Genomic DNA, 16,072 nt, shown 5'->3' with positions numbered 1-16,072 from the left:
TATCACAATAGAGGTCTATCGGCCCCTTGATTGAGGGTACAATACCAAGTTCGCTGATGAACTTGCGAATCCAAACAGCTTCCTTGGCAGCTTCTGAAGCGGCCAAGTACTCGGCTTCAGTTGTAGATTCTGCAGTGGTGCTCTGCTTGGCACTCTTCCAGAATAAATGTGTACCCCGACTGTGATTTGAAGTCGTCTCTGTCAGTCTGGAAGCTAGCGTCGGTGTAACCTTCAACAACCGGTTCTTTGTGGCCTCCATACACCAGGAACTTATCCTTAATCCTTTTCAGGTACTTTAGGATATTCTTGGCCGCAGTCCAATGCACCTCTCCTGGGTTTGATTGGTATCGTCTCGTTGCACTCAAGGCATAGGATCATCTGCCCTTGTACATATCATGGCATACATGATCGATCCGATCAGCGAAGCATATGGGATCTGATTCATTCTTTCTCGCTCAACAGGTGTCTGTGGACACTGTTTCTTGTTGAGAGTTATGCCATAGGACATGGGTAAATTCCCTCTCTTGGCATTCTCCATGTTGAATCGAGCTAGTACCTTATCAATGTAAGTACTCTGGATTAATCCAATCATCCTTTTAGATCTATCTTTGTAGATCTTGATGCCCAATATGTACTGTGCCTCTCCTAAGTCCTTCATTGAAAAGCACTTTCCCAACCAGCCTTTTACGGACTCCAGTAATTTTGTGCTGTTTCCAATGAGAAGTATGTCATCGAAATACAGGACTAGGAATGCAATATCACTCCCACTAACCTTCTTGTATACACAAGACTCATCTAGATTCTTGATAAAACCAAACTTGCTAATGGCTTCATCAAATCGTAGATTCCAACTTCTGCTGGCTTGCTTTAGTCCATAAATGGACTTCTTCAGCTTGCAAACCTTTCCAACGTTGCCTGGATCGACAAAACCTTCTGGTTGTGTCATATGCACAGTTTCTTCCAAAATTCCATTAAGGAAGGCAGTTTTACATCCATTTTCCATATTTCATTATCGTAATATGCAGCAATCGCAAGGATGATCCGGACGGATTTTAGCATTGCAACTGGTGAAAAAGTTTCATCATAGTCAATCTCGTGGATTTGTCTATAGCCTTTTGCCACTAGTCTAGCTTTATATATCGATACGTTTCCATCCTTGTCTGTCTTCACTTTGAAGATCCATTTGCAACCAATGGGTGTATAACCCTCAGGCAAATTCACCAAGTCTCAGACTTGATTTTCAGACATGGAGTCCATCTCGGATTTCATGGCCTCTTGCTATTTTGCAGAGTCGAAGCTCGTCATAGCTTGCTTGTATGTCGCCGGCTCATCACCATCCATGACTAGGATGTCCTGATCATCGGTTAAGACGATACCGAGGTATCTGTCTGGTTCAGATCTTTGCCGTTGCGACCTACGAAGGGTAATCGGTTGAGCATTTTCATTGTCAGTTTGATTCTGACCAATCTTCTTAGATGCTTCCAAAGCATCTAGATTGTCAGTTTTGTCAGGTTGACATTGTTGCTCGTCCTCTCGAACTTCGTCGAGTTCGATTTTCCTCCCACTTGACATTTTGGAAAGGTGTTCCTTCTCCAAAAAGACACCATCACGAGCAACAAATACTTTGTTCTCAGATTTATTATAGAAGTAATACCCTTTGGTTTCTTTTGGATATCCCACAAAAAAACACTTATCCGATTTTAGGTGAAGTTTATCTGAAATTAATCGCTTAACATATGCTTCGCATCCCCAAATCTTGAGAAAAGACAAACTAGGAGGTTTCTTAGTCCATAATTCATATAGTCTTTTCAACAGCTTTTGACGGAGTTCTGTTTAATGTTAGTGTTGTAGTTTGTAGCGCATGTCCCTAGAAAGAGACAGGGAGTTCACTAAGACCCGTCATTGATCGAACCATGTCTAACAAGGTTCGATTCCTCCGTTCGGACACTCCGTTCCATTGAGGAGTTCCGAGAGGTGTCAACTCTAAAAGAATGCCATTTTCTTTCAAGTGATCGTCGAATTCATGGCTCAAATATTTGCCACCTCGATCCGATCGTAGTGCTTTAATTTTCTTGCCAAGTTGATTTTCAACTTCTTTCTGAAATTCTTTGAATTTCTCAAAGGATTCAAATTTATTCGACATTAAGTAGATATAGCCATATCTACTATAATTGTCGGTGAAAGTGATGAAATATCGGTAACCTTGTCTTCCGGGTGTACTCATTGGTCCACATACATCCATGTGTATTAGACCTAATAAGTCACTTGCCCTTTCTCCCAACTTGGAGAATGGTTGTTTTATCATCTTGCCTAATAAGCATCCTTCGCAATTTTCAAACAATTCTAAGTCGAATGAGTCAAGAACACCTTCTTGAAGAAGTTTCTTGATGCGCTTGATGTTAATATGGCCAAAACGATAATGCCACAAGTAGGTTTGATTCGACTCGATGGTGTTAGTTCATTTGGTATCAATCCTATTTTCTTTGTGTAAAGCATGCAATTTAATTTTAACATATGTTTGAAAGACAATCTTTGAAACAACTACGTTAGAAGTCTTTCATTTCAAACATCTTGGTGTCCAACACCATTGATCAAAATATTGTTCAAAAGCATGACAAAACTAGGATTAGTTTTAATTACATCTCAAAGACAAAATGGTGCATGCAAGCACGACCGAAAAACCATCTTCGTCGTCTTCTTGCTCTTGCACCAACACTTGATAAGCTTCTCACTTGGTCCCTAAAAAGGCAACATAAAGTGAGTCATACTTGGTATCCAATACCTATGATAAGCTTAATTCAAAAGTGTTTAGGAAGATACCTGAGGTAGATGCTCCTTTCCTCTCTTCCTCTTCTCGAAAGAGCTTGCATTCTCTCTTGAAGTGGCCTCGCCCGCCACAATAGAAGCAACGCATATTACCCTTAACCTTGAAGTCCCTCCTTCTTGATGGTCTTTTGGTTGCCCCAAATGAGTTGGCTCGGTGAAGTAGATCCACCACATTCTTCAAGGAATGTGTCTCCTTCGATTCAGAAATATATGCCCTTAGTGCATCATATCCTGAGTGGAGTGAAGTGAGCATAATATGACCAGCCATTCCATCTTCTAGTGGAATTCCGAGGAGTTCCATGTGCTTGAAGAGCTTAGTCATTCTTGCCACATGGGGTCGGAGGGGCATACCCGGTCTCAACTTGGTGTTGCAGACTGTAAACCAAAGATGGTACCTCTCTTTCGCAAGACAACCTTGATCCGATGGCTTCACATTCATGTCTGTAAGTGACCTAGTCACTTCAAACAAGAGTCCATCATTGTTGTCGTTGAAACTCTTAGAGAATCTCACACCGACAACATCCCTTAGTCCTCCAAGGAACAAGTCCGGAAAAGAGAATGGAAGTTTTTCTTTCCATTCTTCCGGGATGGAGTTAGCCATGAGTTGTGACACTAATTTGCAATCTTTTGACCATGTACAATAAGTTTCGTCACTCAAGTGTTTCTCGGTACAGAGGGTTGGGAGGGAAGTATCCAGAACATACTCCTTGGAACAAATCCGGAGAGTTCTCCTGAGTTCTTCTTCCCATTCTTCAAGGTTTGTTAAGTTAAGCTTGATAGCTAACTTTTCGGGGAGTTTCGGGCACACATGGTTGTTGTTTGAGTTACTTGCAAACAATGTTCTACAATTGAAAGAATTTGAAGTGAAAAACCATTCATAAATCAATAAGTTGAAATTTAAAACGTTCATGCATATTCAATCATATTGAGCATTTTATCCACGCATTCATAAAATTGTCCCTTTTAGGCGAGAATAAAATGATTCCGAGATCCCAAAGATCAAGAAATCGTTAAGCATGCTTTGGCTTGTCTTAATCATTAAATATCTTAAGGTAAGCAATCCAATTGCTAATAGCTCCAAGCTACTCTCGGTTTGATAAAATGTGGCATCTAATGCATCCTTTACATTTTATCTCTTTTGCCACGACATCTAAGGACTCCTCACTGATATCGTTGAGCTTAACCAAGACAACGTGTATATCTAGTATACCTTACGTTCCTAGGGAAGTAGTGATGTCTCGCTTTGGCGTAGTCCATCACGTACGCGCATTAGTTCAGTAAGTGTTGTTCTTGGAACGACAAATTTTAGCTCAATATTATTAAGGGACCTAGGGTTTCTATGTTGGTTTATTTAAGTAAACTTAACTAATCGTCGTAACATATAGAAATCCTAGACATGCATCTAGCAATCATATATATATAATAACAAAATTATATATAAGGCATAGAAATAGATGCATTTGTAAACTAGCATGACCCCTTGAAATCTTCAATTTTCATGGGTCTTCATCTTGGCTCGTCTTTGTCGAAACGCCGTCTTGAGACATCTTGGCCAAAATGAAATAAAAGAAGCTAGCTAGAACGACTAAGATTAATCTAATAGTACAAAAATACTTAACGGTTCGCAGACCGTATTTAGATTTACAAAAATACATGACGGAACGCAGTCCGTATGTTCTATCCTAGTCGGGCCCCACTAGTTTCCATTTTCAAAGACCTGTTTTGAAAACAATCTTCCATTCACCCATTCACTATTTGTGAATGGCCCATGCAATTTTACGAAATGCATAATTAAACACGCAAAACTAGTAATTAACTTAGGTGGTTAATCCGATTAACGCGCCTAATTAAAACTAGTCAAAGTTGTTTAATCCATTATTTCTAAACGTAAAATGCTTACGCAATTAATTAAGCTCCCACTATATTCCGCATCCATACTTAATTAATCCGATTAATTAAGTCGGCATAACTCATAATTTGTCAAAATTTTGCAAAACCGAAAATCGAGGTTTTTAGCCTCGTTAAAATAATTACATAAAATATTTTAAAGACGGGATAATGCAAAATTCATAGCCCAAATTTTAAGCAAAATGCCCCAACATAACCCTTTGAGGGTGCGCACCATGGCTGCTAGGCAGCCCATGGCATGGCGCCATGGTGTGTGGGCAAGGCCTGCTATGCCCAGCAAGCATCGCTGCTAGCCCAGCTGCCTGCTAGCATGTTGCGCATGCTTGCTAGCATGATGGTGCTTGTGAGCAACTTGCGTGCTGGGCTGGCGCCTACTGATGCTAGCCAGCATGCATAGGCAGCCCCTGCCCAGCCATTGCCCCACGCAATGCTGCGCCCAGCAAGCTCCCTGCCACATAGCCACACGCATCATCATGGCACACCCCTGTGCGCACCATAGGCAGCCCGGCTAGCCTTGGTGGCGCTTGGGTGTTCTTGCCTTGATTTGCGTGCCAATTCTCGGAATTTAATTCCGATTTGTGTGTGACAATAATTAATTCTAAATTACATTTTAGAATCAATTTGAGGAAAAATAAAATAAAATAAAAATAAGTCCAACTTAAATAAAATTAATTTTATTGGTGCACAAGCCTAAATTATCCAAAAAATATTATTTTGAACAAAATTAGGTCTTACTTTATGCTTAAAATAAAATGAGCTATGTCCATAATTAATCTTGCCTATGTGCAAATTAATAATGGGTTTGACAAATGGGAGTTGGAAAAATAAATTAACCATCCAATGATAAAATTTTCCAACTTTCATACTTGTGTAAAATACCAAGATTACATCTTCCAATATGAAGATTAATCAATTTTTACTCACAAGTAATTGAACTTGATGGATTTTAATCAACCAAACATGAAAAATCCAAACTTTGTTCAACATGGAATTTAGGGTTAGGGTTCCAATCATTTAAACCTTTAAAGATTAGAAATTTAACATTATAGAAACTTAAAATTACAAGATCACAACAAGCTTTCACATTTTATTGCAATTTATTTGCAAAATTTGTGAAAAACAAGTTTATGTGAAAAATGGTATATCAATTTAAGCACTAATAAAAACTCCATTATTATGCTTAAGGATATTTTAAAACCAGTAGATTAGTGATGCAAATGTGCATTTAATCTAACCTTGTAATGCTTGCATTAATCAAGGCTTAAAAAGAATTAAAATTTCCGTTGAAAAACGAAAAACCCCAGAAAAAACGGGTTTCTGGTTCGAATTTGGCTTCTAGACAGACCTCAAAGGTTAGTACCCCCGACCCGACCCGAGCGTCCTAAGTCTTGAAGGTTAGTCAAGACCTGGACAAAACAAAACTATGAGTTTTACGAATCAAAGGTTTACTCTAATTATAAGAGTTGCCTTTTTAATTCCACTCAAGGTTGTTCATTTCCCAATACCCAAGCTTGGTATTTATAGGGAAATGAACCCTTGATTTTTCATCCTCCACCAATGTGGGAGTGTTGAATATCAATGATTTATTTAATTTCCAAATTAAATAAATAATCAAGTAAATCACATTGCCACAAGTGGCATGATCATGTGCAAAGAAGTAGTGCCCAAGTGTTAGAATCCGCCTCTTTCTCTATGTATCCCCCTTCCTTTTTCCTTGTATTTTCCTTATGTAGTGTCTTCTACGTCTTTCTTTTTGCTTTCTAGGCTCTAGGGGAAATTATTGTGTTACTGTAGTTCCAGCATTCACTAGTATTTATCCATGTAATCAATATAAAGCTCTTTATGGGGCGAATGGTTGAATGAATGAAAGCTCCTATACGGGTTGTCTTTGCTTTAAGACTTGTGTGTTGATTTAAGCCTTTATAGATATTGTGCTTGCCTTGTTTTAAAGCCTCCCCACCAAACCAAGAGAACCTCAAAAGACGCCTTCCTTATTGTCGGTCCCGCTTGTGCCCGCTTTGAAATATCGGCCGTCACAAGTCCCGACTCAGCACTCGTTGTTGAAGAGTGCTTCGTTGAGATACCTTTGGTCCATGCTGTTGTGTTCCACGAACCCCCTTCGCTCTAGGCTTGCGTCCTTGTCGTCAATAGACAAGTGCGCGCTGCACGATCCAGTGTCAAAACTCTCGGACCGTGACAGTTGGTATCAGAGCCAAGTTGCTCGAGATATGCCGAACGAAGAGATGCCAGGATATACGTTGGAAGAAAGACTTGCTTGGCTTGAAGGCAAGTCAGAACAGTGGGCTATGCTGGAAGAAAGGATGCCCAAGCTCGAGGATATTGTAATAAAGCAAGTCGAGCAAATGGAGAGGCTCGAGTCGACGGTGGATGGGTTGATGGAGCAGCTTAACTTTGTGCAAGGCTTAGCTGATGAGGCACAAGAAAAATGTGCCACCTTGATGCGTGCCCAAAGTGGGCTCGGGGATAGTGGAGGTACTAAAATAAAACCTCCTAAACCTCAAACTTTTAATGGCACGAGAGACTCGAAGGAGGTTGACAACTTCATCTTCGACATGGAGCAATACTTCCGTATATGTCGGTTGGAGGAGGAACTGAAGGTTGATACTACAACGATGTACTTAGTGGACGATGCTAAGCTTTGGTGGCGCACCAATTACGCCGATATTCAAGCTAAGAGAACGTCGGTAGACACTTGGGAGGATCTAAAGAAAGAGCTGATGGCTCAATTTTACCCCGAGAATACTGAGTTTGTCGCTCGCACCAAACTTGCAACCCTGCAACATAAGACCTTTATTCGGGAGTATGTGAAGGAATATTCGACGTGCATGTTAGAGATTCATGACATGTCAGAGAAGGATTGCCTATTCAACTTTGTGCGAGGTCTGAAAGATTGGGCTCAAAGGGAGATATGGCGCCAGAAAATTGATACCTTATCGGGTGCTATAGCTGCAGCAGAAAGGTTGATGGATTACTTGTCAGACAAAGCACCCATCCAGAAGAAGGGAAATAGTGGGTCAACATCAAGCACCCCAAGGAGCACCAGTGGTAATTCTCAGGTTAGCTCGAACAGTGTGGGGAATAGGTTTAGGAATGGGGGAGAAGACTCGCGGAAGAATGTCTTCACCGCGTCTACAAACAGAGGTGGGTCCTCGGGCTCATCATCATCATGGAACAAACCCCTCACTTGTATACTTTGTCAAGGGCCGCACAAATGGTTTAAGTGCCAGCATAAGTCTGAAATAGACAACCTCAAGAAGAAACTCTCCTCAATGTCCTCTGACCCTCATAAAGGAGATGACAAAGAGGAGGACGTGGGAAGCAAAGAAGAACCCTCTAAGTTGGGGGCAGTGTATTGCATGTACGCTATGGGAAAAGAAACGTCGGAAGATAAGGGTCGGGCTACCAGCCTGATGTACGTAGATGTCTGGATAAACGGGAAGAAGGCTCAGGCGATGGTTGATACAGGGGCCACTCATAATTTCATCACGAAGCGCGAGGCAAACAGGTTAGGGTTGAGAGTCGTGCATAGTGGAGGTCGCATGAAAGCGGTGAACTCTGAAGCACAACCAACTTGTGGCATGGCAAAGAATGTGAATACAAGGATTGGGGAATGGAGTGGGGTCTGGACTTTACGGTGGCAACCATGGACCATTTTGAACTGGTCCTTGGGATGGATTTCCTGCACACCAGCAAGGCTGTTCCGATGCCCCACCTAGGGTCCTTACTTGTGACAAGCCACCAACCGTGCCTCCTACGGACACACGCTCAGCCTGGAAAAGGGAAAGAGTTAAAAGGCCCCCTGCTATCAGCAATACAACTCAAGAAGGGGATGAGGAGAAATGAACCCACGTTCCTCGCCACTCTCTCGATGAAAGATGAGGAAGTCGAAGGTGATATCCCGGAAGTGATAGAAGAGTTACTTGGGGAATATGCAGACATCCTTCCTAAGGAGCTCCCAAAATCTCTTCCTCCTCGAAGGGCCATAGATCACAGCATCGAACTGGTGCCAGGCGCTAGACCACCCGCGCGAAGCCCCTACCGGATGGCCCCTCCGGAACTCGCGGAACTGCGTAAGCAGCTAGACGGGTTGTTGGAAGCTGGCTTTATCCGACCCTCTAGAGCTCCCTATAGGGCACCAGTCCTCTTCCAGAAGAAACAAGATGGGAGTTTGAGATTGTGCATCGACTATAGAGCCCTAAACAAGCTGACAGTGAGAAATCACTATCCAATACCGTTGGTGGCAGACTTGTTCGATCAGCTGGGGGACGTTGTGTACTTCACAAAGCTTGATCTAAGGTCTGGCTACCATCAAGTTCGAATTGCTCAGGGAGATGAATCAAAGACGGCCTGAGTCACCAGATATGGCGCGTTTGAGTGGTTGGTCATGCCGTTTGGGCTAACCAACGCGCCTGCAACATTCTGCACCTTGATGAATCAAGTCTTCCACGACTACCTTGATAAATTTGTGGTCGTTTACTTGGACGACATTGTGATCTTCAGCAACACCCTAAAGGATCACTTAGAACACCTGAGGAAGGTGTTTGAGAAATTAAGACAACATCACCTGTTCGTGAAGTGGGAAAAATGCGCTTTTGCGAAGGAAGAAGTAAGCTTCCTTGGAAATTTTGTAGGAGGAGGCCGCATAAGGATGGATCCTAAGAAAATCCAAGCCATCAGTGATTGGCAAGCTCCGAAGAACGTCTCAGAGTTAAGGTCGTTCTTGGGGTTGGCTAACTACTATCGCCGCTTCATTCAAGGATATTCAGAGATAGCAAGTCCCCTCACGGACTTGTTGAAGAAAGATAACAAGTGCAGCTGGTTGGAGAAACAACAAGGGACTTTCCTCAAACTCAAAGAAGCAGTGATGAAAGAACCGGTTCTAGCCCTCCCTAACATCAATAAGCCATTTGAAGTTGAGACGGATGCGTCCGACTATGCATTGGGCGGGGTCTTACTCCAAGAAGGTCACCCTATTGCTTATGAGAGCCGGAAGTTGAGTGGAGCCGAGAGAAGGTATGCTGCCCAAGAAAAAGAGCTGTTAGCCATTGTTCATTGCTTGAAGGGGTGGAGACACTACTTGTTGGGAGGGAAGTTTATTGTTCGCACCGACAACACTGCGGCCAGCTACTTCCTCACCCAACCTAAGTTAACGGGGAAGCAAGCTCGTTGGCAGGAGATCCTAGCAGACTTTGATGTGGAGTTCACGTATAAGACTGGAGCCAGTAACAGGGTTGCTGATGCCTTGAGTCGTCGTGCCGATTTGGCCCCCCTACAGAGACTATCCCCCATGTCAGCCAGCAATGTCACCACTTCAGTCAAAGAGCAAGTCAAGCAACACCTCTCAGAAGACCCCATGACGAACACTATTAAGGGGCTGATAGAAAAAGGAAAGGCAAGACGCTTCTGGATAGAAGACGGGCTCATTTTCACAAAGGGTAACAAGTTATTCATACCAAAGGTGGGAAGCCTGCGGAAGATGCTCTTGAAGGAATGTCATGATACCCTATGGGTCGGACATCCAGGTTGGCAGAGGACGTTAAGCTTACTATCTTTGGGTTATTATTGGCCGAGAATGAAAGAAGATGTCATGAGTTACACCCGGACCTGCTTGGTTTGTCAACAGGACAAGGTAGACCGTCAGAAACCTGGAGGCCTCCTAGACCCTCTTCCCGTGCCGACGCGTCCGTGGGAAAGCATATCAATGGACTTCATCAGTGGTCTCCCCAAGGTGGACCAGTACTCCGTAGTGATGGTGGTGATTGATAGATTCTCCAAATATGCCACCTTTGTTCCCATGCAGAAGACTTGTGGTGCGGAGGAGACGGCGACTTTGTTCTTTAAACATGTCGTGAAGTATTGGGGGTTGCCCCAAAGCATAGTCAGCGACCGAGATACTAGATTCACGAGCATATTTTGGACAGAGTTATCTTGGGGTCAGACTTAAACATGTCTTCAAGCCACCACCCTCAATCTGATGGCCAAACAAAGAGATTTAACGGTCTTTTAGAGGAATACTTGAGACATTTCGTCAGCGCCAACAAGAAGGATTGGGTGAAGCTCCTTGATGTCGCCCAACTTTGCTTCAATTCCCAAAAGAGTACCGCATCCAACAGAAGTTCGTTTAAACTGGTGATGGGTCAACAACCTCTCCTGCCTCACACCATAGCAACATCAGAAGATGGGAGGAGCCGCGAAGCACGAGAGTTTAAGCGAGAGTGGTAGCAAAACATGGAAGTTGCTCGCGCATACTTGGAGCGGGCATCGAAAAGAATGAAGAAGTGGGCCGACCAGAATAGAAGACCGGTGGAGTTTGATGTAGGGGATATAGTTATGGTGAAGGTCCTCCCAGAACAGCTCAAGTTCCTTAGAGGAAGAGAACGCAGGCTGATCAGAAAATATGAAGGCCCCATCCGCATCACTAAACGGATTGGGAAGAGTGCGTACAAGGTTGAACCGCCTACGTGGATGAAGATACACCCTGTCTTCCACGTTAGCCTCCTCAAGCCTTATCATCCAGATCCAGAAGACAGCAACCGCAACACCAGCAACCGCGCCAACATTAGAACCAGGGCGAGAGCCACACCAACAACAGAAGAGTGAAGCTGTTATTTCTTCTTCTTTACATATATGTTTTGTTTTTTAAGTCGACGAGGTCGTCGACAGCTTAAGTGGGGGAGGATGTTAGAATCCGCCTCTTTCTCTATGTATCCCCCTTCCTTTTTCCTTGTATTTTCCTTATGTAGTGTCTTCTACGTCTTTATTTTTGCTTTCTAGGCTCTAGGGGAACTTATTGTGTTACTGTAGTTCCAGCGTTCACTAGTATTTATCCATGTAATCAATATAAAGCTCTTTATGGGGCGAATGGTTGAATGAATGAAAGCTCCTATCCGGGTTGCCTTTGCTTTAAGACTTGTGTGCTGATTTAAGCCTTTATAGATATTGTGCTTGCCTTGTTTTAAAGCCTCCCCACCAAACCAAGAGAACCTCAAAAGACGCCTTCCTTATTGTCGGACCGTGACACCAAGGCTAGGTGGGGGAACCAAGAGAACCCCCTTCGCTCTAGGCTTGCGTCCTTGTCGTCAATAGACAAGTGCGCGCCGCACGATCCAGTGTCAAAACTCTCGGACCGTGACACCAAGGCTAGGTGGGGGGACCATGTGCCTTGCTCCCCAAGGGTTTGGATTTTGGTCCCCACACCCTTCCTCAATGCCGCCACACAATTGCTGGGCTGGCAGCCAGCTAGCATGCCAGCTAGCGCTGCCAGCTAGCACATGCCCAACAGCCTCAGTAGCCTAGCAAGCCAATGCGTGCTGGCGCTGGGCGATGCTGGTGCTGGTGCTGTGTGCTAGCGCCTAGCGCAGCTAGCACATAGTGCTGGCGCTGGCCCTCACCAGCCCACGCACAGGCTAGCACGCACACACCTTGCGCACCACGCACCAGGCATCACGCTACGCACCACGCACTAACCTCGCACCATTGCTAGCACAGCCAGCATGCGTGCTGCTAGCGAGCCACGCATGCTGGCCCCCTTGCCTTGCCAGTCACACACATCAGCCTCGCACCACTCGCATGCTGCTGCTGCTATGCCTTCCTCGCACATGTACACGCACACAAGGCCTACCATGGTGATGTGCTTGTGCGAGGGGCCTGCGATGGTGCCTAGCACCCAAGCACGCATGCTGCGATGCAGTGCCATGCGAAGGCACGCATGTGGGCAGCCATGCTTGCTGTGTTGATGCGATAGGATAAGGCATAAGCACACGCACACGCGCACTGGCCTAGCCATGCGATGGTGTTGTGCTTGTGCTGTGATGATGTGATGGGCTGCCTAGTGCTTGCGATGGTTAGCGATGGTGCCTAGGCATCATGCTAGGGCTGCGATAGCGCCTAGGCATGATGCTAGGGCTGCGATGGTGCGCCTAGCACACCTAGTGTGCTTAGGCTTGCGCCTAGCCATGCTAGGTGCATGCTAGCTCGAACTAGCCTAGCATCCACATGGTTATACCATTGTGGTGCTACAGCTACACTCGTACTTGTCGCTTGTGATTTTGCGACACTCGGTCTCGACGCCCTAGGCTCGATATCCGACGTTTGTATTCGTAAAACTCTATCGACTCATTAAATCCTTTCGGATTAATTCGTCGTCTCGGATCGGTGATTCGATTGGGTTCGACCCGAAGGGTTCAGTTAAGATTAAGCTGTAATATCAATTGTACCTCGATATTAGTGATCGGAAGAGGCCTCCACCTAGGCATTCCGATCACTTGATCTTACTAAAGAATTAACTCTGTAATAATTCTGAATCCTCTATCGGAAGAATACACTTGTTGGAAGGACATCATTCCTTTCACTTACAAGCTGGCTAACGATACGTCAGCGACAATTATGTGAAAGAAATCCTTGACAAAGCTCCCCAGGTTATTAATTTCAAAGTTAAATGGTCACCCCTACCATTTGAGGCTAACCATGTCCTTAATTTCATCTTTTATTCCCATGGTTTTCATTTAATTTGGCTGAAAAGTTGCCAGGGATGGTGTTGTCGATGGACAGTTTAATGGATGAAGCTTGGATGTAATGAAGATAGTGCTGTCGGTGGAAACTTCTATGGAGGAAGCTTGGACACCATTGTTAGCAATCATTAATAAACGAAGTTAGGATTAGAGCTGTCAAAAGCTGACCCGAACCGAACCGAAAAATTTACCCGAACTTGATCATGACCTAACCTGTTTGAACCCGAGAAATTGGTGACCCGAACCTGATATGACCCGAACTAAAACTAACCCGAGACCCGAGTCAACCTTAGGATTCCTGACCCGAACCCGAACATGACCCGACCTGAGATAGCCTAACCCGGACATAACCCGTCAATTATTAACCTGAACCGAACCCGAGATTGACCCAAACCCCCTTTAACCCGTTGAAACCCGAAATTAACCCGACCTATTACTAACCCGACCCGAATTCAACCCAGCCTGGATTCAACCCGACATGTTACTAAATCGACTTGAATTCAATCCGGATCTGTTTTTAACTCGACCCAAACCTGATGTAACCCGAACCGAATAGTATTGCAATTAACTCAAATTGACCCGATCCAAGCTAACTCGACCCAAACACTCAAATTGATAAATCTACCATTAACATTGCTTACAAATGGATTCCTTAAATCAACTTTCTCACACCACACACATACTTAACTCTTATACTCTTATCTAATATAGCTAGTAATCTAGTTTAGCACATTAATGCTTTAAAATGTTTTCCTTAATAAAGCTAGTTAATTGAGAAGGATTATAATCCGAATCATAAAGCTAATAATAAAGAATGAAATATTAAATTCGCATAACCAAATTAATGTCAACACCTATTTTTGATTTATCAATGTTGTCATATTTCAACTATGTACCACAATTACTAGACTATCCAAACTCATATTTGAACTTATATGAAATTATTTATTCTAAAATAAGTGAGAAAAATGTAGTTTAAACTTATTAGTTGTTTAAACTTATTAGCTCGAATATGAACTTATCTGAAATTATTTATTTTACAATAAATGATGATGTTGATAATGATTAAACGTGAACGTCAATACATGAACTGTTAACAAACCGACCTGAAAAATGTTCTCAAACCCGATATGACCTAACTTGAAATCAACCCAAGACCCAGATTAAGTCAATATTTGAGACCTGAACATGACCCGACCTAGAAATGACCCTACCTGATTATAACCCGCAAATTATTCACTTAAACCGAACCCAAGAATGACTCTAACTCGTTTTAACCCGTTAAAACCCAAATTAAACCCGACCTATTATTCACCCGACCAAAATGTAACCCGACCTGTTATTGACTTGTCCTAAACTCGACCCAAACCCGATAAGATGTATGACCCGACATGACCCGACTCAAGCATGACCTAGCTCAAACCCGACCCGCATAGGTTACGACATTAACCCGAATTGACTCGACCCGAGTTGACCTGACTCACACTAACCCTACCCAAACCCGACCCATTTACCCGAATTGACACCTCTAGTTAGGATGTAGGCTTACGTTCTAAGATGATTAAGCAAGTGACAAAACATGTGACTAATTACTAGATTAACATGCTTTGTTGATCTAATAGATCAACTAGGGCTTGCTCGGGTTCAATTGCGTGAACAACGGGGTAAAAAATTGTGATTAGTGAGAAACCAACTTTGATCACCACCTTTAACATTCTCTCCAAAAAGTCTCAACGCGTAACCAACAAAAACTCAATAACAAACCAAACCAAACCAATACAAAATTCATTCCCAATTTCTTCATCACCTCAGAAATCCCAAATTCCCCCAAATCTTCCATTTTCTCTCTCCTCTCTTCACTTCTCCTTCAATGGCGTCATCGTCGGTGACCTCCATTTTCTCTCTCCTCCTGATCTCCACCATCCTCTCGGCCGTCTCAGCCCGGCCCGGCCTCCCTTTCCACCCCTGCAACACCCTCATCGTTTCCACCTACTCCTTCTCTTTCCTCCCTCAAAACCCTAACTCCGACCTCCCCAACAACCCCCATTTCATCGTCGTCTCCGCCGATCTCCGCCCTCTCCACCACCACCATTTCCGCCACCGTCGTTTCCTCCCTCTCATCGACCAAACCCAGAAACACGAATCCAAACCCGAACCCATCAATGAAAGACCCGAGTTCTTACCTCTTGGGTTCAGTTCTTTGAGGGAAAGAACCAAGGATATTCTAAGTGTTGTTGCGTCGCTTCTCTTTGGTGCTGCTTGTGGGGCTCTTACTGCTGGAACCATGTACTTGATTTGGTCCTTGTTCAATCACGGACATGGGTCTTACCGTTCTTTGGATGGGTTGAACAGCGATAGCGATGACGATAACGATGATGATGATGATATCTTTAATCCTAAGAAACCTGGGTATGTTGCTATTCCTGCTTCCCCTGTTAAGGGTGTTGATTCTGTCCCTGTTGTTGCTGTCGCCGCCCCGGTTCCCGGTCCTGCTAAGGAGTCTGCGTGATGTGGGTAATCAGACATTTCTTTGTTTCGTGTATTTTTTTCGGGCTATTAGTTTTAATGTAATTTGATGAATGGATGAATGTATAAGTTTAACAACCTGGTTGGATTTTTATTCACTTTCAATGATATCTTCACTGATAAGGATGATGATGATGATGGCTACGTTATTATATATATATATATATATATATAGAAGTATATTTGCTGTGAATTTATGGTTTATTAGCTTGCTTAAACGATGATTATAGGTATTTTGGTGGACAAATTGATATTATATTGAATTTTGATGATTGATTGAT

General features: G+C 43.5%; 1 protein-coding gene across 1 annotated transcript; it reads left to right on the top strand.

Moving 5' to 3' along the window:
• The first annotated feature begins 15,135 nt into the window (after window positions 1-15,135).
• On the top strand, window positions 15,136-15,774 carry LOC110711192. The gene has a single exon (XM_021889571.1). It carries the CDS (start codon window positions 15,136-15,138, stop codon window positions 15,772-15,774), a length of 639 nt encoding a protein of 212 aa, XP_021745263.1.
• Window positions 15,775-16,072: the final 298 nt, after the last annotated feature.

Source organism: Chenopodium quinoa, unplaced genomic scaffold (genome assembly GCF_001683475.1).
Source record: "Chenopodium quinoa cultivar QQ74 unplaced genomic scaffold, ASM168347v1, whole genome shotgun sequence".
Classification (NCBI taxonomy): domain Eukaryota; kingdom Viridiplantae; phylum Streptophyta; class Magnoliopsida; order Caryophyllales; family Amaranthaceae; genus Chenopodium; species Chenopodium quinoa.
The sequence above is the reverse complement of the archived record's forward strand: the minus strand, read 5'-3'. Positions and strand labels throughout refer to the sequence as shown.